Genomic DNA, 25,218 nt, shown 5'->3' on the forward strand with positions numbered 1-25,218 from the left:
TTTGATTGTTTTGATAGTTTCGGAGCTGTTGCGAGTTTAGTTTGGAGGATTTTTCCGCCGCGCGAGACAAGTTTGGCTCGTTTTCGTTTTCTTCCAGCGTAGGAAGAAGGGAACAAACGCCGATACCCGGCTTCACCTCGCATCCTTTGCTGGCCTTCCCTTGTCCTCTCCAGATGTATTACTGTATATTAGCTCCATGGTCTGCATGCCGGGTGAGTCGGCCCTGTGTCCTTCTGTCTCCCTCTTACTGACACTTCTTTCCATGTCTATCTCCCTCGTTCCGCTGCGTCTGCATGCCGGGTGAGTCGGTCCTGTGTCCTTCTGTCTCCCTCTTACTGACACTTCTTTCCATGTCTATCTCCCTCGTTCAGCCACGTCTGCATGCCGGGTGAGTCGGCCCTGTGTCCTTCTGTCTCCCTCTTACTGACACTTCTTTCCATGTCTATCTCCCTCGTTCCGCTGCGTCTGCATGCCGGGTGAGTCGGTCCTGTGTCCTTCTGTCTCCCTCTTACTGACACTTCTTTCCATGTCTATCTCCCTCGTTCAGCCACGTCTGCATGCCGGGTGAGTCGGTCCTGTGTCCTTCTGTCTCCCTCTTACTGACACTTCTTTCCATGTCTATCTCCCTCGTTCCGCCACGTCTGCATGCCGGGTGAGTCGGCCCTGTGTCCTTCTGTCTCCCTCTTACTGACACTTCTTTCCATGTCTATCTCCCTCGTTCCGCTGCGTCTGCATGCCGGGTGAGTCGGTCCTGTGTCCTTCTGTCTCCCTCTTACTGACACTTCTTTCCATGTCTATCTCCCTCGTTCCGCCACGTCTGCATGCCGGGTGAGTCGGCCCTGCGTCCTTTTGTCTCCCTCTGACTGACACTTCTTTCCATGTCTATCTCCCTCGTTCCGCTGCGTCTGCATGCCGGGTGAGTCGGTCCTGTGTCCTTCAGTCTCCCTCTTACTGACACTTCTTTCCATGTCTATCTCTCTCGTTCCGCTGCGTCTGCATGCCGGGTGAGTCGGTCCTGTGTCCTTCTGTCTCCCTCTTACTGACACTTCTTTCCATGTCTATCTCCCTCGTTCAGCCACGTCTGCATGCCGGGTGAGTCGGCCCTGTGTCCTTCTGTCTCCCTCTTACTGACACTTCTTTCCATGTCTATCTCCCTCGTTCCGCTGCGTCTGCATGCCGGGTGAGTCGGTCCTGTGTCCTTCTGTCTCCCTCTTACTGACACTTCTTTCCATGTCTATCTCCCTCGTTCAGCCACGTCTGCATGCCGGGTGAGTCGGCCCTGTGTCCTTCTGTCTCCCTCTTACTGACACTTCTTTCCATGTCTATCTCCCTCGTTCCGCTGCGTCTGCATGCCGGGTGAGTCGGTCCTGTGTCCTTCTGTCTCCCTCTTACTGACACTTCTTTCCATGTCTATCTCCCTCGTTCAGCCACGTCTGCATGCCGGGTGAGTCGGTCCTGTGTCCTTCTGTCTCCCTCTTACTGACACTTCTTTCCATGTCTATCTCCCTCGTTCCGCCACGTCTGCATGCCGGGTGAGTCGGCCCTGTGTCCTTCTGTCTCCCTCTTACTGACACTTCTTTCCATGTCTATCTCCCTCGTTCCGCTGCGTCTGCATGCCGGGTGAGTCGGTCCTGTGTCCTTCTGTCTCCCTCTTACTGACACTTCTTTCCATGTCTATCTCCCTCGTTCCGCCACGTCTGCATGCCGGGTGAGTCGGCCCTGCGTCCTTTTGTCTCCCTCTGACTGACACTTCTTTCCATGTCTATCTCCCTCGTTCAGCTGCGTCTGCATGCCGGGTGAGTCGGCCAGCCTCTTAACCATTTCTGTCTTACTCTGTTCCCCCTGTCTGGCCCTGCGGACTTAGTGGACGTATCACTCGTATATCCGTCTTGTGATTTTTTTTTAAGTTTGACTTAATTGTATCAATTTTGACAATAAAAGGAAGGGAAAAAACGCGTTTTTATAATTGTCTTGACACGAAACATTTTCCCCAATTACATCTGTATTTGTCGAAAATGTTTTGCTGAAGGTATTTCTCCAAACACTGAGGTTTCTCCTCACTGTTACGGTATGTAGAATAAAGCTCAACATGGCATAGCTTTTTTAAGGCGAATCATAGACTTAAAAAATGTAGTAACTGTGTACTAATTGACGTGCAGAAGAGCACTTCTCGCCCACCACAGCTAATTATTAGAGAGGGTGATTTATTGTAAAAAAAAATTGACTGTGTGAAATGCCTCGATACAGTATATTTTATCCGGCTCTCGTGGATACGTGGTGGGCGTCTCTGGATTGAAGGTGGTCGTTGTGGTCTTACCTGCCTGACCACCACTGGATACGCTACCACGCCCCGAGAGCGCGGGTGACAGGAAACAGAGTACACTTAGGAGCACACCCCTACGTTTGCAGGACATTGCGTCGTCTACCTCCCCAGGAATCAGTGAAAGGCCTACTCACAATTCTGGGGCCCAATTATTGACACTGTCGAACAATTATGCTAGGGGAATGATCCACTAGTTTCATTCCGACAGACAGCTATTCTTGAAACTGCTATAGCAGCTATCGGAATCAACATTGTCGGGTTGACGAAAAGTTTCAATAAAAGTGTGGAAACGTAGCTTTTTGTGTTAAAGTCACTGGTAGAAGGCCAATCACAATGAGGGAAGGACCATTTCTAATGAAAGTGTATTAATTTTTTTTCATAAAGTTCAATATTTTTTCTGTGGTTGATGGACGTGGAAGTTACATGTATAGATACATAAGTAATAATTAAAAATGAGTTGTAAATTTATGCCCGAGAAACAGAAACTTCTATGACTTATATAAAAAAAAATATGTTTTAGCAGGGAAAAAAAATAATATTGTGTAATGCAATTTAAAAAATATATTTCTTGTTGGAAAATAGTACTACAAAAACACAAATATTTACGAAAATGTTTACTGATTCGTGGGTTTTTTCTAGTACGGTATTGAAAAAATCATTATCACCTAAATGACACCCTTTTTTATTTTATAGTTTCTGCTTAATTGGCTCCAATTCATATAATATTTTTGTGAATATTTTGAGGTAAAAATAAATTTTATTCTGTGTTTCTTGGTTAGCAAATCATTTATGAATGTGTACATTAAGATTTTATAGCCACTGCAAGTCATTACAAAATGATAGCTTTTATGGACAATTTCTTGGCAATTATTTTGAGGAGTTTTGCAATTGTTTAGAGTAGGGACTTTTTGGAAACAATCTATGTATTTATCAAACAATCTTTCAGCAAATTTTTTTTCTGTCATTATTTATTTTAAAATACTTGTTAGGGTTTTTATTGGTGTATTTTGTTTTCAACTAAATTTTCTGCATAACAGGAATGTTGGCTAGGTCTACAAGATAGAAAGGGGTGAAATGGATAACCTTTATTTTCAAAATTACTTGTAATTGAGAGAAATTTATTTACATATAAATGGACACACTTCGATTGCATTTCAATCCCGTAATATATGTACTTTTTTACGAATAAATGTGGATAGTCTAAAGAAGCCTGCCACTCTAATTCTGATCAATCAAAACATGACACATTTTTGCAATATGTAGTGTGAAAAACAAATTACGTTATACGAAAACTACACTACACTACCTAATTATCACAAAACCAATAAGTATTAAATTTCTGCACAGCAAAAATTTCCATATTTTTCATGTATAGTATGTAAAATGTTAAGCACCGAAAAATTGTAAGTATTACTTTCGTTGCCTAATATTTAATAAACTGACATTGACATTCACAGAAACAAATATAATTTTCTTAAAGGTTGGAATGCTACTCGTGTTCCAATTTTTAAATACAGTAATTTGAACACACTCTTAAACCCATCTCATATGAGTTTATATAAATAATGTGTTTGTTTCATTTATGAATAAATTCAATTTCAATAAAATAATATACGACTCAGTGATAGGCCTGCCTACTGTATCACGTTGCATATTTTTATCTGAATATACATCACATAGTATAAAAAGGTGAATAAATTATTGCTGGTTTTAAATGTAGCTAACCTTATATAATTAGTCATCCGCACTATTTTACAAAATATAAATGTAACTAACCTAACTTAACCAACCATCCACGCGATTGGAAAGTATTTCAGAACCAAAACAGAGCTTCCAGTTTCAACAAATCGAAGTTCCTAAGAACAACAAACTCTCAAATCTCTAACGGAATTGTGATTCCGCCAGCAAAGGAGGTGGTGGAATAATTCCGACAGTTTTTTTTAAATGTAATTCCGATACATAATTCCGCTAGCGAGTGTTCAAGAATAGGATTATTTAGCAAATCTCTGTCGGAATTAAGCACCTCCGCTAGCGGAATTATTCAGACAGCGTCAAGAATAGGGCACCTGGAGGTAGATGTGTTGGTTTTATTGCTGCCGCGGTGCACTGCGTGCGCTACACGACCGCCCACAACGGCGCTAAGAGTTATGGAGACCATTAAATGGCACCACACTTCTGTCGAAAAATAAAAACACTTGGTATCGCATAACCGTAGTCATAAGACAAAACGAAAGTCCGGAGTCGGCCGGTTGTGTACATGGCCCGCCCGGCCGTTTGCCACGCGCCCTAGGCTTTCGCACGAGGTCGGGGCAGTCTTGGAGCTCGTAAAACGGTTTCACGAAAGATAATTAACTATTGAGTCCAACGATCAGTGAATACGAAAGATACGCTGCAGCTCCTCGGGACAGTGGCACAAGCTGGACTGAAGCGGGTGCCATCCCTCGGCCAGTCTGTCTTGCTGTCGATTAAAAATATCTAAAGTACAATATTTACTTAACGCCGCCCGTCTTCTTTCACAAAATAAATCGAAACAAATAAACTTACTAGTACATTAACGCTTTTTACGCCTGCGGACAGTACTGAAATCCGTCATTGTTACTTCCAAGGACAGTACGACGTCATCTTGTTGGCTTGGATTGGAGAAGGAATGTAAAAAAAAAATGACATTAAATTGTTTTTGCATAGAACAAGGATCGAACCAAGGAATAGAATCGAGTCAAAATCAGTTGTAGGCTGGTAGATGAGGAATTTATGTCTCTTTCAGGATTTACCATATTTTATTAAATAAGTATTTTTTGCCTAAAATAAATTTTTGTTCCGAGTAAGTATCGAACCAAGAACAGTAACCGATCGAATCAATCAGTATATTAATTGAAGATTTTTTATGAGTTTTGGAATTTTTCCTGAATTCCTAGCTTATAATTATAGATTTTCAAGATGGTGGCCAAGACGACCGTCAAGATAGCGGATGGCGGATGGCGGTGTGGCGATAAGCACACTATCGGATAAAAATTAATTATATATCTCGGAGGCGTCCTCTATCAGATGGCTTATTTACTATGTGATACTAGCACTCCTGGTATCGAGTACTGAAAACAAGATGGTGGCAGTGTACTCATGCAGAAGATGTGTGTACTACGTGAAACTAGTGCTCTTGGTAGCAAGTACTGAAAATTAAGATGGCTGTCTCCAGCAGACGAAAACAAGATAATGGCTATGATGTGATAATCCAAGATTGCGGCCTCCAGCAGACGAAAACATGATAGCATCTGTGATGTGATAATCCAAGATCCGCGGCATCCAGCAGACGGAAACAATATGTCGGACGAGATGTCATACTAGCTGCTGTAATATATACATTGGAATTGGGAGGTCAATCTGTCGGTGGCCTACGTGGAGGATAGATAGTTATATCTCCATTTTTATTTTGTCCTCGCTGGTTTCTAACCGAGGACTCCGAGCTCCATGATGTAAGTGCTTTTATAATTAAAATTGTATTAAACTTGTTTTCAAATAATTTTTATTAAATTAAAACATTTTTCCGAATTTTTGGGTACTAATTACAGATTTTCAAGATAGTGGCAGTAATGATAATTGCAACGATGACGTCACAAATAAAAATGGTGGTCTCCAGCAGACGACAGGATGACAGACATGACTTCGGTAGCTTAGAGTGGCTAATCGACGGGGAATTTACACCACTTTGGGAAATGTTTTTCTATTTTTCTAGGGCAAATGTATTTTGAAGTATTTCGATTTACGAATTTTGTTAAATTTTTTATGGGTGTTTTCCCTTGAAAATGGAATTTTTGAATTTTCAAACATTTTAAAGATTATGTGGTGGAATGTTTTCCCTTAAAACTGGCAAATACGGGTGAATTTAGAGTCATTTTTGGAACATTTTGAATGTCAAGGTCATCCAAGATGGCCACCGTGATGTCACAATCCTAGATGGTGGGGATTGGCTCCAGCTCCTCACTCCGACGCCAGCCCCCGGAAATACTTTTATATACTACTTGCAACTATTATTTGCAGAAACGGGAATGAATTTCACGTGTTCATCGACCTCTTAGGGTATACTCCGCGGTCCTCCACGTACTCGGTCAAATGTCACTAGTTCATTGGCTGATCACTCGAGATAGTGTTTTGACTGAGTTGCCCGTGATTCGGTACTTCTATTGTCGAGAGTTTCACATTGGCTCCCAGACCACCACGTACTTTGTGTGCCGGACGCATAATCTGCCCCAAGGTTTTGAGTTTCAGCCGTAACTCGAAAGACTTGCCCCGGTATTCCAAGATACAAAAATAAGGGTGTATGTGAATATGCTGCACCTGTACCCTAATCGTATTGCTAATTCACGATAGGACACGGCCAGTCCCTTATTTTTAGGAATCGGATTTTGGTGTTCTGTCCTTTGCCGATCTTTTGCCCAAATTCCGCGCATGCGCCGAACTAACGTTTTCGTTGCTTTGGTCCAGATGGCGCCATTACTCGTACATAGTCATTTTTGTGATCATTTGGGGACGTACCAAGCGTGTTTGTGGGCCAAATGAAACTTTATGATAGCAAAACTATCCTGGAATACATTTGGTACATTTTAATGGTGATAACAAGAAATAATCACAAATAAAAATGTACTTGAGAAAATTAGAAAGCCGGTTCTGTTTTTGTGCGATTGTGCTGCTATCTCTAGTATTTTTGCCGTAACAATTGTATCGCAGGTTGCGAAACGTCCTCTAGAATGCGTTGAAACCGGTTTCTAGCCTCGCACAAGGCACCGTTTATTAAAACGGTTGCCGATTTTCGTTTCCATACTGGGATTCGGTTAGGACACGTGCTGGAACAAGGCCCGCGAGTTAGGTTTCGGTTGTGTCCCAACAATGCAGTGCTTATTCGCTACCTTACCCCAACGTCTTGGAATACCGCCCTTGGCGTTGTTCTGGTCTGTTGCGACGGCCTGTCGGGGTTTGCTTGTTCGGTGCTAGTTCGGAGAGGAATGTTGTCGGCAGTGGCCGGCAGGGGAGGACAGCCTCGGGGGGGGGGGGGGGCTACCTCTGTCGTGACACCCGGGGGCCGGTAGCGGCGACCCGCTCGTGACGGCGCTTTGGAAACATCGCCCTTAGCCCCGTCACCGTCTTCGGCGCCACCGGGTGTGCAGCAAGTCGCCGTCTTCACCCGCCATATTGGGCACAGTTGTTTTGTGACATTCAATCTAGTGAGTAAACATGGTGCAGTTGTTTGGCTTCTGGGTTGTAGCTGCATCAAAGGCGAAGGTGTCACCGAAATTTCGGTCGACCTTGCAGTTTCCATCATCAGGGGAGCAGTTCCCTACTGAGGTGGTTTTAATAACTTTGCCTGAGAGGGGAGTATTAACGCCTGCGATTTTTATAATGTAATTAGTCGGGCAAAAAAAATAGCTCTGAATATTCTTAGTTTTATATAAACAGTAGACAACATTCAGTGTGTACGTATCTGGCGCAAAAATTAACAACCTAAAATATTACGCGACGCTTAGCCTATGCGGTGAAAACATCCTGTAGTATTTACAAAAAAAATTTGCTTAAAAATTCAATAACCGTACATTGAGGGTGGAGCCGGGCCCTAAATGGCGTGAGAGACCCACTTGTTTGTGTCTATTGAAAAATAACATCGACATGTTCACGTGCACTGTATCCTTACATCAAGCAGACCACTGACAGTTGTTACAATATCTTAGTTTATCCGCCACCAAATGGAACTGTAAAATGCGCTAATCATTTCGTTGATGCACACCCTCATAACCCGACTATTATCATTATATTCATTTTCATCTTCATCGTCGAAATTAATATTTGGAATAACGCTTTTCTAACCTCGCTTCCAAAGAGCGTAACAAAGAGCATACGCAAGCGGAAACCTTAAAAGAAATTATATAATTTCTACCAACAAATAGAAATAATTGGTAAGCAAACAGCGGGCAAAGTGGTTCTATACAACAGACAAAAACGATGAATATGCAAACACACAGAAAACAAGTAAAAATCAGCCCATGTGAAAAAATTAAAATCATAGACAGCACAGAAAATTCCGTGGAAAGAATTGGTAAACAAATCATTAAAGGCACAGACGGACACAGCGGGCTGACAACGACGAGGCAGTTGCGACGAGAACAGTGAATACGAACAAACAACTTTGGACAGCGCAGCGACAGAGGAACCCATGATGATTCAAAACAGATAATATGGACATGCGAACCCAACGATGGAACTAAACAAATATTTTGACAACACAGACGAACAAAGTAGGCTTCTTAACACAACAGTTGCGACGTTTCGGGAACCGAGTTATGCTCCCGTCCTCACGCACAGACTGACATACCGTGTAACCAGCAGTGGCGTATGTCCGAAAAAAAAATCGTAAATCTATGTTGCTCATTGCAAGAAGCATTAAAAAGAGGGACAAGCACATTCTGCAACCAACGACGTGGCTTGTGGCGCCGCCTGTGCACGAGGGGAAATGAGCGAGGGAAAACAAATGACGGTCATGACGCGACACAAGCGCGCGCTCGCGATGAGAGCCGGCCGACGTCCGACTGGAAACGTGACCGCAGACCCGTCGCTGGAAGAAACAAAACAAAAGAACGTCGCCGAGTCTTGTGTTTTAACCGCGCGATCGCGCCTCCATCTATGCGGCCGCGGCGTGAGTTATGAATTTCACGGTCAAGAGGGCGAGGCCAGGTTCACACGCATGCCGAGGAGATGCTAGACATGCCATTGTCTTGGATTCTGTACCATTGTTTAGTCTTACGTACCACGTACCACGTTGAATAACCATGGTAGGCAAATTACCACTCTTGACTTCAAGGAAAATTTACATATATACATAATATTAAACTCAATAAGTGAAAACGTCGCCTATGAGAAATCATTTGATAATAAATTTTTTACACAACCGGGAAATTTAGAACACCGATCAAGCATTGAAGAATATGTAATTAACCCTATAATGTTGATATTCACGTTACAAATTTCAATTGTTTGTCTTTGAGTTTCAAGAAATTCCCGCGAAAGCAATAGGAAAACGGAGAAATTAAAAAGGAAATTAAATCTTTTTGATGTCGTTTGGCCAGTGTTCCGTACCATCGTGGGGCACTTAACGATATGACATCCCTAAAGGTGTCAACCCATGTGTCATGGCGCGCCATTTACTCATGGCATTTTGTGCGTCCAACTCAAATTTCAAATTCATAAGCTATATCTTAAAATCGCGGGACCGTTTCTATACGAAATGTAAATAAACGCTCTTGTCAGTGTCCACACTATCTGATCTTGACAGTTATGCGTGGTAATTAAACGCGGTACACGCCATTTGTGTTCACGTTTCTAAGATAACAATATACTGTTACCTATTTTTTGCATTATTATCTTATTTGAAAATTTTGTTAGATTAATGTATGTAGTTTGTATCTTAGTACATTCTAATTTTCCACTGTTTTATTAGTTAACCCAAAACCCAAACTATTTGAGTAATACTAACAGCTGAGACTTCTGTAAAATTAAACATAGTGTGTTGTTTAACTTGCTAAAGTTTTGACTTTGATAGAAATTTTAAAGCGTAGCTTATAAGAGATTAAGGCTGTGTTGTGACAGGCTACTCATTACTTTGTTCCTATCTATAGACGTGAGCTTCATGCACATGGAATAGAATTTTTTAAGCCTGTCACACCGAGTGCGCAGAGCATACAGTAGTTGTGAAAAATATCTCTGTTCAAACTATTCAAGTTCCAATATGCTTACATAGAAACATGCAAATTTTAGAGAGATGTTTCGTGCCAAAGTACTCGTAGTTCACAAATACATTACTTTTTTCCTTCTGTGCTTAGGATAATTGTGTTATAATAGATCTAGGCGCAAATCCAGAAACACCGTATCTAACTCATCAAAGTGAACCAAAAAGGGTAATCGGTGGCATGAACACAATTTATCGAAGCTCTATAGTAATATGTATTCACAGTTTCCACGTTATTAAATTAACTCTAAATTATTATGCCATTCTTTCTATAGCATATTTCATCCTTAGATTACAGTGGGGATTTACTCACGCCATCTTAGTTTGAACCATTTTTGTCAAAACTTTTTTTACATCTATAATATTAACTTTTGAGCCTCTGTTTGATAATGGAAAATAATTAATGGAATGCCTTGTTATTAATATTGACCGACTACTACAAATAAAAAGTTTCTCCTTTAAAATAATCTATGTTTAGAATTAATTTTTTCCCCTTTCATTATGTACCTATATGACTTAAAAAATTCAAATACGCTGTCATGGTCTTATAAAATCAACAAATAGGTAAAGTTAAAAATATAAAAAGACTAAGCATGAGACAGACTATAGTACTTACTTATGTGGCTGCAATCACCCCAAGCAAACCACTAAAACAGCGTGAGTTGATTGATGATGGTTTGGTTTCACAGCAAATCTAACTTTCAACAGTCTGTAAGTGTTGTGGCTCAGCCGTTCCGAGTACCCGTGTAAAGCTGGCCTTTCGGACGTTTCGATGAATCGCTTTGCGCATAATCGCTCAGTTCGAGATGGCGCCCATTACCGCTACACCGCGCCTCGTTGCACACGACATCAATCTTTTATGATATCGTAAAATATCGAGTAATGAGCCGGGCTTTTAGCCCCTTTGTACGCACCGCAGGTGTGTGAAATATGGCTCCGTCATGGATTTATTTGGTGCGGGGAATGGCGTCCCCGTGTAAAGTGCTTTTATGACGCTTTTCTTCCCTCGGCCGACACTCGCAGAGAGACGAAAGATGAGTTGAGAGGAGACGGTGATAACCAAGGAGCATGTAAGAAGAAGATGTATTACTGTATATTAGCTCCATGGTGATAACCCGCGAGCGCAGACAGGAATGTGTGGGAGAGAAGGAGGAGGAGGCTAGATTTATGCGCATCTCGGGAACGAGCTACAGGACACGCAATGATGCCGGGACTATATTGCATCTCCGAGGTTGGCTGACCTGTACAGATTGTGCTCTCGTGTCGCCCCGAGGGAACTCCCATCCTAGCGCTGAAGGTCATTCTTCAGAGGCAACGTCGTCTCTCCTAGCACATGGTCTGTGGTTGGAGAGAGACTCTGATAGTTCACGTACTAACCGGAGACTGAGGCCGGCTTGCACAGTCGTGACTTAAGGCGAAGTGGAGTATTCTACCATTTGATTAACCTGCCAAGTTTTTGCTCGGGCTTCACTCGCCTGACTCTACAAGTGGCCCTTAGTGAGATACTAAACTTACCCCTTTTCATGTTGGGGTAGAATTTCTTAATATCTGTATCTCGCAAGTATAATACAATTTATCCACTTTTGGGCAAAATTCACTTTTAACCATAAACTTGACAGCTATTTGACGTTATTTCTATTGACATACAACATTAATATCTAAGATATGTCGAAAATTCACATATTTTGGGTGGAAAATAGTTGATTAAATAAGTTAGTCACTACGTAAAATTTTTAAAATGCTGTCTTGAAAAATATGTTTTTTGTGTGTCTTATGCCTCCGATGTGTGTGTATGAGTGAGTGAGTGTGTGTGTGTTTTAATTTAGTATATGATCTACCTGTGTTTTTTTATGTGTGTGTGTGTATATATATATATATATATCTATTTAAAGATCCAAACATTATTGTTTATATAATCTGGGCTGAGTAGTTCTGAGTAATAATCTGGAAAATATGAGTAGTTTATGCTTGTGACAGTGGCGGATACAAAAGTTTATTTCGGGAGGGGATTTGAATAAAAAAATGCAGTATTCAAAAAACTTAACGTCATCAAGGAGTTTGGACAGATATATTATCATTCTCAACATGCTTCACTGCGAGCCCAGGTGTTGTAACAGCTTAACTTGTATCACCAAAAAAAAAAAAAATTACCGTCACGGAGATATCGCATGGTTCTTCATAACTTCCGTGCGGGCTAGGGATCGATGTAGTTCCTTAATTCCAGCAGACTTGGAGCATTGTTGCTGCGAGCAGTTTGACTAGAAGCTTGTGTCTTGCAGGTTTCGCGGGCAAGCAGTGCGAGATAGACATCGACGAGTGCCACTCGAACCCGTGCCAGAACGGCGGCATCTGCCACGACCTCATCAACACGTTCCGCTGCACCTGCGCCATCGGCTTCACGGGCAGCCGCTGCCAGGTCAACATCGACGACTGCGTCAGCAGCCCGTGCCAGAACGGCGGCATCTGCCACGACTCCATCGCGGGGTACAGCTGCCAGTGCCCGCCCGGGTTCACAGGTGCGTAATTGGTTGTTGCTCCGAAAATCACTTTAAAAATTGTGTGCGTGGATCCACTAGCGACAGAAGTAAAACTTCTTGTTTATTATATTATTTGGTATAGGAAACACCTCTCTTTGGCTGAGGTCGCAGATCAAAATATACATACGCAAGTTTGTGAGTGATAAGTTATGCTATTGCACAAGTATGTATGAAAGTATGCAAGTGTTCAAGTATGCTGTGTCATTTCTACTTCTTTCCTGCCATCTCCTCCTCTACTAGTTCTTCCACCACATACCTAACCACTCCCCTCCTTGCCTGGTTCCCCCCACCACATACCTAACTATTCCTCTCCTTACCTGGTTCCCCCCCCCCCCCCCCCATCACACCTAACTATTCCCCTCATGCGATCAGAATTTTCATAATGCTAGAAAATTGTACTCTCTCAGCAAAGAAGTTTCACTTCAAAGCAATGGAGAATTAAAATAATATGTCCTTGTTTCAGTCCATGGTAAAATAATACATAGAAATACATAAAATACATAAAAGTGACAATTCACATGTGATTTTCAGTTATAAATTGTAACTTTACATAACAAGTAGATTTTTAGGTCCCAGACCATGTAAGTTATGTTCTGAGGTGGAAAATACTGGAAATATGTGAACAATTTGAAATAGAATTAATGTTCATTCAGTGCCGCCTTTCTCGCATAGAAATGGAGTGACACAAAGGCTAGATTTGCTAAATGATAAAGGTAGCAACTTATTAACTCAGATGATAAGTTAAATTACTTTAAAAATCTATTATTCTAAGCTTATATTGTTTCGTGCATTTTTAAAAATATTTTATCAGACTTTTTAATTTAATTATTATGAAACCTCTTTTGTAGAACTTCTTAGGTATTTTTTTTTGTATGATATTTACTGAAGCCATCAATTTTATACCTAGCTTAGCAGTTTACAAAATGACTCAGTAGCTGGATGGTAGGCTGAATAAACCATTAGTCATACATATTTTAATTCAGATGCTTCCATTATTTCCTCCTCTTCATGTCCTCACATTTTGCAGAACATTCTGATTCATATTGCTTTGAGATCACTTAGTCTGTGTGAGATGTATTTGACTGTGCCGTTCTGGAAACAGGTCCATACTTGCAGCACACATAATAATCATTTCCATTGTTTTGAAATATTGCTGTAAATAATACTTCAATTTGGGATTAACATCTGGTGGACATCCAGGTCTTTGTTGGGGATAACACACAACTACAGTGAAAAATAAATTTTTCATAGGATTTGTTATGCTTTTTCATTTTTTATCAAGAAAGTGTTTTTTTTTATGTTTGACCTTTTTCGAGATACTTTTAAAATACAAAAAAAAATCCCATTTTGTATATAGTTTCTTTCTATTTTGTGACTAGCTCACTTTCACTTCCTATTCATCAGTACTTCTGAATATTAACTTCTCTGGACAGTAATTATTAAGTGTAAAAGGTAACAAAAAACATTGGATTAATTTAGGTATGAGCAAAATTTTAAGATACAGTATAATACCTCAACTTGCACTACCCTGTTTTATGCGAATCCAGAGTCACACAATTTTTAAATCTTTTCATCTATTCGTTCATCTTTTGATTTAGATCTCGCGACTCAATTCTGCACTCCATCCTGACCATTGTTAGTGTGCTAGAAGGAAATTTTGTGTAAGAAGAAAAAAATATCTTCGAACAGTGATGACTTTGTTAGATTTTATGAAGCCTTTTACACCGAAATAACATAGGTTAATGTTTTTGCAATTCATAATAATATAATTTGTTGTATTATCTAAGAGTTTATTACATATTTTTTTCTAAATTATTGTTTTCTTTATTTTCCGGTATATACAACATTGTACCCCCACTTACGCAAATTAAATTTACATGGTTATCACTCAGTCTCACCTATAGCATAAGTTCAAGGTATTATTGTATTTGACTGGGTTATTTATCATGGTGTGCTTGTTGAGTGAAGCGTGGTTTGCCCGGGGGCAGGCACGAACTGCAAGACAAAAATCGACTGCCAGAGCTTACCGTGCCACCACGGTGGGGTGTATGCTGTATTGCTAACCCTTAATCGCAGCCTTGAGTACGGAGTGGTTGCTGAGTGAAGCGTGGTTTGCCCCGGGGGCAGGCACGAACTGCGAGACCAACATCAACGACTGCCAGAGCTCGCCGTGCCACCACGGGGAGTGTGTGGACGGGGAGAACTCCTTCACCTGCAACTGCCACCGCGGCTTCACGGGCTACCTGTGCCAGACACAGATCAACGAGTGCGAGAGCAACCCCTGCCAGTACGGGGGCCACTGCGAGGACCTCATCGACGGCTACCAGTGCCGCTGCCGGGCCGGCACCTCCGGCCCCAACTGCGAGATCAACGTCAACGAGTGCTACAGCAACCCCTGTCGCAACGGCGCCACCTGCGAGGACGGCATCAACAGGTGCGTCGCCTGGGCTTGGCCAGGGACATGTCTTGGATGGTTAGGACTTTTTCATTTTACATAGTGTGAGCAGAACCATCTTTTTTTGTAACTACCTACTGGTTAACGAAAGTCATTGTCTTCACAAATTATAGTAAAGGTCTTGGAAATCTTTAAACTATCAAGAACATACAATGTCTTTCCAATTCAAGTATACTCTTGATTGAAAATTATTGACCATTTTAACCTGACAAATGATTTAAATGTGAGAGTGATGTGGTAATAAGTGTTAAGGTAGTACTACTGCGCTCCACATTTCAAAATAGGTATTAAAAAAAATTATTTTGCCAGTAAGACTTGGCCATAAAACATTAAATAAAATCTTAAATAAAAGCTTTTCTAAAAAAATTTAATATGAAAAATTCAACATCATGGAGATAATATCCTACTAAACAGGAATATTATTATTTTGGGTTGTAACATTTTAAGGAGTCTTTTAAATTTTTTAAATTTTTAACATTTTTATTCAATAAGCAATGAATATTTGCAAAGTTTCTGTAATTCAAGAACTTTCCACCAAGAAGTTTTCCTGCTTAAGTTTTTTGTACTTGGTGTATGAATAATATTTTTTTCACCATATCAAGAAGTATTCTGCATTACATAACTAATAACTAATAAGTATAATTTTTCTAAGTTTCTTCCTCAATTCTGAGCAGGATTTTTACCGGACATGAACTCTGAGTCCACACCCAAGTGTTTTGGAGCTCCTCGCGGTCTCCAGCCCTTGTGATACAGCACTGTGCCAAGTGAAATGCAACTCCTACGTTCACCCTGCAGGTACTCATGCAAGTGCGTGCCGGGCTTCACGGGCCAGCACTGCGAGACCAACGTGAATGAGTGTGCAAGCAGTCCGTGCGCCAATGGTGGTGTGTGCATGGACCTGGTGAATGGCTTCCGCTGCGAGTGCCCGCGCGGCTACTACGACGCGCGCTGCCTCAGCGACGTGGACGAGTGCGCCAGCAACCCTTGCGTCAATGGTGGCACCTGCGAGGACGGCGTCAACCAGTTCATTTGCCACTGCCTGCCGGGATATGGCGGTGAGTCATCCGTCCAGCCCTTCGTTGGCAATCTGTGTATTCCTGCGAGTGTTGCCTGTTTTGAGTCTTGTATATTTTATCTGAGCAACAGGTAAAAAGTTGAAAATATTTTTAGTAGTTATTTTGATTCCTGGTAGTGTCAAATTTTTTTTTGTAAGAGGAAAACCTGGTGGACATAATCGTAACATGGTGGGATTTCTCAGAGTACTTTCATTTTTCCATTTTCCCGCTTCCGTTCAGTCTTTACCTCGTGACCTTTTGTGGTCTGTTCAATGTCGAGAACGCTCAGCTTCATGGTCCGTATCGTGTTATTGCATTTCATGTAATTTTAGTTTTATAGCAATTCTCGCTGATGTTTTCACTTCATAAACAAATATTTTTTTTTTTTTTTGTTAATTTTTGTGCCAAATTTTTATAACCCATACATTACCTTTTTTGCCTGACCAATTGAATCATGGACCCTTACTGTTTTTTCACAACTGTGTAATGCATACTATGTAACTTTGACAGTCCAGTTTTTTGAAATGTTGAAATCTTTCTTGGTGAAGATGTGTTATTAGCAGCGTGTGGGTGTATATACACACATTTTTAATATACATACGTTCAGGGCCATCGAAAGGAATAAGGTCTTGGTCCAAATAAATTTTTCGGGTCCTGTCCTTCATTATTTATTGTAAAAAATTTAAATAACTCACATTTAAAAAAATTTAAAAAATCTAAAAATCTTTTTGGCTATAACTGTAAATGTGACCTGAACTTAACACATAACTTGTAAGGTTCCCGGTAAATTTTGCTAGCAATAACCTTGTAATTTTCATTTTCTATCAGGGTACGATACTGCATGAAAAATTTCTTGAATCATAAGCAAGGGGCCCTCCTCCCTTGTGCCCTGGCCCCGCAGATATTTCCCCCCTTCCTCCATCTCTTCATTTATCCTGCATCCATATGTTCAGTGTTAAGTGCTAATTCCTTGATCCCTGCTATCTGCAGCGTGTGAAGAGAGTGTTCTGTAACGGGCAGGCAAGCGCTGCGAGGCAAACGTGGACGAGTGTGGCTCGAACCCGTGCCAGCACGGGGGCATCTGTCATGACCACCTCAACTCGTACTCGTGCCAGTGCCTGGCTGGTTACTCTGGCACCAACTGCGAGACCAACGTGGATGACTGCCTGTCCAACCCGTGCCGGAACGGCGGCTCGTGCATCGACCAGGTGAACGACTACAAGTGCGTGTGCGAGCTGCCGCACACCGGCCGTGACTGCCAGGACAAGCTGGACCCCTGCACGCCCAACAGGTACGAGGCTCGCTCCGTGCGTGCTTCCCCCGCTCTGGTTCTGCACTCGCTCGTGAGCCTGCCAGGTGGTACAATCACCGAGGTTTCTCGCTGTCTGGAGCTACCAGTCTATGCACATCTCATTTCAACGCACCTGGAAAATACTCAGTTTTGGTACTTAATAATGAAAGTACAGAAGAGTCCTACTTATTCGAATTAGTTGGGACTGGTCACTGTTCTGATTTTTTTCCATAAATACAACTTTACCTACAGCTTGATTACAGTTTTAATACTACTTTATATGTACACCTGATATCTTAACCTATGAAATAATGTAGGATTACGTAAACAAAACATTTCTGTGATCAAAATTCAAAATATATTGATTGTACAGAACAAAATAAACCCTAACATTATAGTAAATCTTTTCTGGATTAACTGGTGTCCGGAAAAGCGGGGTCTGGATTTGTTGGAGACCGCTGTACTCTACACTGAATGTTAATAAATATAAAATATGTTTTATATATCTGAAAAATTATATACTTTTAACATTTTTAAAACTAGCAAACTATGAAGTACGTAGTAATGTGCCAGATTGACAGTTTTTTTTTAAATTTTCTAAAAATATTGAAGTAAATTGTTTTAATAATTGCATGTTAGTATTCTACATAGAATACTTTAAATTAGTTTTTTTTCCAGTAATTTATTTCAAATTTATCTGAGAATAGTCTGCAATCATATGCAGTGTGAGCAGGTGCAGTCGAGCTAAAGAAGAGTTCCTGCTTGTGTAGCTATTGAGTGCCTACTGACAGACCTAAACACTGGAAATAAGAGAAATTATTGTTTCACTATATACATATACAGTGAAAATCATTTTTCTTAATACCTACTTATACATCTTGGTCAGAGGGGTAGAGATACAAAAAAATGTGGCTGTAATGCGGGTTGATTTTAAAAGTCTCCATATGTTGATGGTTGCTGTTGAAACATTCCGTGACATTCCTGCAACTGTGAATAATATCGGTTTCTTGGTCCATTGTCTAGCATTTTGGCCCTTCACCTGAACCAAATTAAAACTCCATATATGCTCTGTATTGCTGCTTTCAGAACAGTTTTGCTATGGTTGTTGACTTAAGAATCAACCTGAACTTGAAATAATTTGAGATCTTTGGTTTGTCCAAGGGAGATTACTCCCAGCCATCTTGAATTTTCAGATATCAAGCCACATCTCTCATAATCAGCTTCCGTATCACATTTTAGACTGGGTACGACTTGGATTTAGCTTGGGCATTTATTGAAGTCAGTATTTGCCGACTGCTATAATTATGAAAGTTGTATTCACCCTAGTGAAATAACTGTTACTACCCCTTTACGGTTACAGACTTGAACCTTTCAGTAAATATAAAGTTTAACAATACATAAAAGTTCAGAAATATATTATTTGTAGCCTGTAATGCCATAAAAGTGGTTAAACAACTCAAAACTGTAATTGCAGCCAGAAATTAAAAAAAAAAAAATTCAAGATACCAGGAATTGGTTTATCCTTCTTAGTTTCATTTTGTGGGGTGGCCTGTCGTCGAAGGAGTCACCATGAAGGGCTTGCGAGGTGGGAGCGAGTGTTGAGCGTGTGATGTCTGCTGCAGGTGCCAGCACGGGGCCCGCTGCTCCCCCTCCAGTAACTTCATGGACTTCGCGTGCACGTGCGGGCTGGGCTACACGGGCCGGCTGTGCGACGAGGACGTGGACGAGTGCGTGGTGTCGTCGCCGTGCCGCAACGGCGCCACGTGCCGCAACACCAACGGATCCTACCAGTGCGTCTGCGCCAAGGGCTACGAGGGCCGGGACTGCGTCATCAACACCGACGACTGCGCCTCCTGTAAGTGGCCCTGGCCGACCCCTTGCTGTCCTCCGCAGTCTTGGCGTCTGGACCCCGTAGTATCGGTGTCTTCTGAAGTTATGTCAACTGGTTGCTAAAACATCATCATATGTCATCATTATTCAAGTACTTTAATTTAACGCAATTTGTTTTAGCATCGTGCAAAATTTAGAGTCCTGTGTTTTTTATAATGGTTATGGCACTGTATTCAGTACTTTCAAAATGCAATAATATACATAGATATAAATCCATTTCTGAGTAAATCCATCGTATAATGGTGGGTTCTTTCGTCAGTTTTAGTTATTCTTTCTCTAGTTTGGAAAAGTAATCATTATACATTATTCAAATTAAAAATGTTTTCTATTTTTAGAAAAAAAAATTATTTTTATTTATGTTCAATTAATTAATTTATTCTATTTTGATAATATTAGGAGTATTTATTATATGTACGTATTTTAGATTTGTTGAAACCTGGAATTATAATTCTGTTTTCATTTGTGTAGTTTTTTCCTTGTGTGTTTATGCTATTTTCAGTTTCTCTTTGTTCAAACTAGTTTTCATTCAATATTAATATAATGTTTGATAGCTCATAGCTACACTCATGTATGTAACCATGAACTTGTGGGTGCCATGGTCATACACTACTGGAAGCTGCTGGAGACGTGTAGTGAGTGTCGTGCTGGTTGCCGTGTGTCGCGCAGTCCCGTGCCAGAACGGAGGCACCTGCCTGGACGGCATCGGCGACTACACGTGCCTGTGCGTGGACGGCTTCGGGGGCAAGCATTGCGAGGTGGACGTGGACGAGTGCGAGTCGGGCCCGTGCCAGAACGGCGCCACCTGCAACCAGTACGTCAACTCATACACCTGCACCTGTCCGCTCGGCTTCTCGGGCAGCAACTGCCAGACCAACGACGACGACTGCACCGACAGCAGCTGCATGAACGGCGGCAAGTGCGTGGACGGCATCAACAACTACACCTGCATCTGCCAGCCGGGGTGAGTGTTGCGTCATGCCCCGTGTCATGTGCTTACCATCACTGCTGTAATGATTGTGTTTTGGTTTTTGTATTTAGCTAGTTTTGAATGTAATTTTTTTACAACTTCCGACAGTTTCGTAGTATCTTGGCAAGAATGGGGAACCGTGTGAATATTGGGCTAAACCCTTGACCTGTTTTGTTATTTGATTGTGCAATTTTTTTTGTGCAGCTCTTGTGGATAATCCCAGATCAATGTGTCAGGATTTTCAAAGTTGAATCCTACCTAACGAGAATTTCGCCAGTTTTCTTTCTGTCCTTCGTGGTTTATGATGTGATGATAGATCATCACACCACTCACTAACGTGGATGACATGGAAGTGTGGGGTACGACTGTAACCAGTGTTGTTGCGCGCGCAGATACACGGGCTCGAACTGCCAGTACCGCATCAACGAGTGTGACAGCCAGCCGTGCGGGAACGGCGCCACCTGCATGGACCAGATCAAGTACTACACGTGCCACTGTCCGTACGGCTACACGGGCGAGCACTGCGAGTCGTACGTGGACTGGTGCAGCGCGACGCCGTGCATGAACCAGGCCACCTGCAACCAGACGCGCAACAAGTACAGCTGCGTGTGCGCGCCGGGCTGGACTGGCCAGGTGTGCGACGTGGAGATGGTGTCCTGCAAGGACGCATCCATACGCAAGGGTGAGCCGCGCCCTTCCTCGACCCTCCACGTCCTGGGAGTTCAGACAAGTTGCACTTGCTCGGAGAAAGTCAGGGAATTTACTTTAAATCCTGGGAAAAGTCAATAAAACTCTCCAGTGATATTAATTTGAGGGGGAAATGTCACTAAATATCATCTTTCAGTCTGCCAGCACTCAGACTGTAAAAAACGTTATTTTTTCAACTTTCATATTTTTTTTTAGTACATAGTCATACGAACTATAAAATTGTGTATACCAGGTTCTGTTTGAAATAATCCAACTGTTGGGATGGTTTAAGTTGGATTATCTTTGTTTCTTTTAGAAAATTGGAAAAATTCGTAAGTTATTTTTAAAAAAGTTAGGGAAATTTGTAATTTTGGTCATGGAAATTCAGGGAATTTGTATTACAAGTTTGTGTGGATATCCTGTGAAACACTTTCAGATAAAGCCTGCACGTATAGCTGCTTACAGTTAACGTACATGTGGTCATACATCACCAACTTTTGCATTGCCCTACCTGGGTGTGACATATTGTTAACCAACAGACGGTATCTAAATAGTTTGTTAATGTTTGACTAGCAGAATAATTTATCACTTATTTTAGATATAATATGCATACTTAATATTATTTACACGAAACTTTGTTCCTTACAAGGAATTGCAGTTGCTCATTTTTTTAAATTTTATTTTTAAACTAAATTATTTCTTAAAAAAATTTAGTGTACGCAGTAAAAATAATAGCTGCAAATTTTATTGTTGCATTAATTTTTTCATTAATTCCTGTTTAATAGCATAATATGAAGTCATTGTATCTCGAACTGTACAAATTGCCATCATTTTATAGAATGAAACTCAAATTTTTATAGTCTGGATTAAAGTGAAATAATTATAATGAGATCAATAAATGATTGTTGTTATTTTTTGAAGAGGCAGAGGGTGGAGTTAAACGTGGATGACGGTGGTGTGTGCGTGTCAGGGGTGACCAAGGACGAGCTGTGCAACAACGGCACGTGCGAGGACATCGGCAACAGCCACCGCTGCCACTGCCAGGACGGCTACACTGGCTCCTACTGCCAGGAGGAGATCAACGAGTGCGAGAGCGCGCCCTGCCAGAACGGGGCAACCTGCAAGGACCTGATTGGCTCCTACCTGTGCCATTGCACCAAGGGCTTCCAGGGCCAGAACTGCGAGCTGAACGTGGACGACTGTCGGCCCAACCCGTGCCAGAATGGCGGCACTTGCCACGACCTCATCAACAGCTTCAGCTGCTCCTGCCCGCCAGGTGGGTGGACAGACAAGTGCTCTTACGTATTTTAAAATTACTTTACATTCTCTATTTCATTGGTATGATTAAATGAATAATATCTTGTCAACGTTGGGTCATTAGATGATGAAGGGTGTTGCGACGAAAATAAAAATATACGGAAGAACGGCTAAGCAGGAGTACTAGGAGAAAACCCATTTACTCAGGTGTTCATTATGTTCTGCACATATGATAAATTTGAATACAGCCCTGCTTGGTAGTAAACCCAGATAATTTTTCGGGAAACGAGTTAATTACATTACAATGGACGGCTATCAAACAAACCATTCCCTAAATAAAAATATGCCTGATGTATGACAGAACCCATGGCCACCTTTTTAGGAGGCTAGTATACTGAGATTGGCCATTGCCCATTACACTACGAAAGTTAGTTAAACTCATTTAGGCGAACCCCATTAACCTTTAAATAGAACATTTTTTTCTACTGCAGTAGAACTTGTACAAAGCACATGACTAGGGACATGACATTTTCAGAAATAGTGGTTTAACTATGTATTAGTAGAGACAAGATTTATGGTTTAATTTTCAGGTCAGTTTTGAGATTTTTGTGTTGTTGGTTTTATTTTATATGAAATCTGTTTATTCAAAAAGATAGCATATTACTGAACAAATATGACACTTAAATGATCATGTTATTAGTTTCTCTAAAACAGTGTCATTTTGACTGATGCTTGATGCACTTTTACAATATAATGACTTGTAACAAGCATGCCTAACTATTTGGAGCAAATAAAATAAATCTTTTAAGTATTTTTGTTTGTGAAATCGACCAATTTCATAATGTAAATTAAGTAAACAATAACAGTTGCAAGTTTAAACTAAAGTATATGTTTTCCAATTTTTTTTTTGCATAAATTGTGGTATAAACTTCTTGAAAAATAAATAACTTTCATTGAATTTAATATTTAAATCTTAAAAGATTACATATTTGTCATTAAGTTAACATTTGGATTGAAAATGCTGATTAGTTTCATGATTTTTATTTCATTTTGGTGCTGTAGTGCATTTACTGAATTTTGATGTTATAAGTTGAATTGATATGCTTTTCATGTTATTTCTGTTTTATTGCAATTCGTCATGTAATCTTGCCCCTACGTATTATGTGATAACTAAGATATAGTCATGACATGCAAATATCTACAAAAATAGGTAAAAACACAAATTTTGCTGCGAAATACAGCGGTTTCTATAGTCTATTGTCGTCATTTCTGAAAAGGTTATGCGGTACATCATAGATATGTAACACAAGAAACAAATATCAATAACAGAGTTTTTCTGTATCTCAAACGTAGTTTCTTCTACTATAGTTTTTGTTTATATGATTTATGAATACCACAAATGTGATATGTTGGCTTTGTGCTGTGTGTAAAACACAAAATTTATACATCTTGTATCATCATATCTTGTTTATTTAGTGAATAAGTGAGATATCTTGTTTACTAGAGAAATTACTGCACATTTTAAATTTATATTTTTTTTTCTTGTGTTTCTTTTATTACTTTATTACTACATTCAATAAATTATGTTCTTAAGAAAAAAATTGGTTTCCCAAAAAAATATTGGAACAATTGTTAAAAATAATACGAAATCAAACTACAGTAAAAGTCCGTTATAACGTAAATTTATAACAGCGCCATAAGTTTATGTTATAGCGAATTTTCATTATAGCCAAAATTTAAAAAAAAATCTTATTTTTGTAGCATTTTAATAATGTAATAGTTTAGGCCAACAAATCATTATTGTTAATGGTAGAAGATGTGTTACAATATGTTTTTCATACGTTTAGCCCCATCCCCTTGTTTACTTTATTTAGTTACTACAATATCTAGAAATGTATACATTGTGTAGGTTCTACTCTGTTCATGCCAAATAAAAGGAGTTGGTCCACTGCTTTATTTAGTACTTGTATGTTGTAGTATAGATTTTTTGCACCACTTAATCTGTTGTAGTACAGACATTTAGCACCACTTTTGACATTTTTATTTACCGTTTTCTGGTGTCCCTACACATGACATTGGACCTGTCTGTTCTGTACAAAAAAGTTAAGTTTTTTATTAATACAATGAAAAAATTATGTTCTCTGTTAAGTTTTCTGCAAGATTTTGCCCTTGATGTTTAAATATGGACTATTTTCTTAATGAAAATTTCCTTGTAATTAAGTCTTCATTAAAATTTTTTAGAGGAACTCATTGATCTGCAAGTTCTTTCTTCTACTTTAGATAAAATTGTGTTAAAATGAGAGAAATAAGCACTTGAAGCAGTTTGATAGATAATACAAGTGCTTCCTTTAGTTAGGAACATACATTTGCATGTGAAGTTGCAATCCACGAGATGAGTTGAGGTGCAGGCAGTGTGTGCAAGAGTGTCGCTTGTTGCGGGCAGGCACGCTGGGCATCATCTGTGAGATCAACGTGGACGACTGCCTGGCGGGGGCGTGCCACAACAACGGCACGTGCATGGACCGCGTGGGCGGGTTCGAGTGCCGCTGCCCGCCGGGCTTCGTGGGGCGTCGCTGCGAGGGGGACATCAACGAGTGCCTGTCCAACCCCTGCTCCAGCATCGGCACCCAGGACTGCGTCCAGCTCGTCAACAACTACCACTGCAACTGCCGGCCGGGCTACATGGGGCGCCACTGCGAGGTCAAGGTCCGTACCCGACCTTGCCTTACCCTTGTCTACCATTACCCCTTGTATCTCCTGGCTTTTACATTACCTACTATTCTTTATAGCTACCCCTCTTTTCTTGAAACTTTATGTTACCACTTTTTATATTTACTCCTTCTTGAAACTCCTACATTACTCTATTTGTAGTTACCTCTTGCTTAAGGAAGAGTTAATCCTTTATTTTTATTTTTCTGACTTACCTAGTTTGTTTATAAAGCATTATTTTCTATTAGTTACCTCATAGGAAAATATCATGCCTTATAA

The 25,218-nt window shown here is 40.6% G+C and overlaps 1 protein-coding gene across 2 annotated transcripts in view; it reads left to right on the plus strand.

Moving 5' to 3' along the window:
* LOC134538449 (neurogenic locus Notch protein) overlaps positions 1–25,218 on the plus strand; it is a 321,837-nt gene that overhangs the window by 271,805 nt on the left and 24,814 nt on the right. For both annotated transcript variants that reach the window (XM_063379778.1, XM_063379786.1), the window contains exons 9-17: positions 12,371–12,607; positions 14,756–15,062; positions 15,879–16,138; positions 17,159–17,429; positions 19,052–19,284; positions 19,986–20,280; positions 20,679–20,968; positions 21,944–22,249; positions 24,674–24,936. In XM_063379778.1, coding sequence (XP_063235848.1) covers positions 12,371–12,607; positions 14,756–15,062; positions 15,879–16,138; positions 17,159–17,429; positions 19,052–19,284; positions 19,986–20,280; positions 20,679–20,968; positions 21,944–22,249; positions 24,674–24,936 — 2,462 coding nt within the window. The remainder of the gene's footprint in view (positions 1–12,370; positions 12,608–14,755; positions 15,063–15,878; positions 16,139–17,158; positions 17,430–19,051; positions 19,285–19,985; positions 20,281–20,678; positions 20,969–21,943; positions 22,250–24,673; positions 24,937–25,218) is intronic.

Source organism: Bacillus rossius, chromosome 1 (assembly GCF_032445375.1).
Source record: "Bacillus rossius redtenbacheri isolate Brsri chromosome 1, Brsri_v3, whole genome shotgun sequence".
NCBI classification, from domain to species: Eukaryota; Metazoa; Arthropoda; class Insecta; order Phasmatodea; family Bacillidae; genus Bacillus; species Bacillus rossius.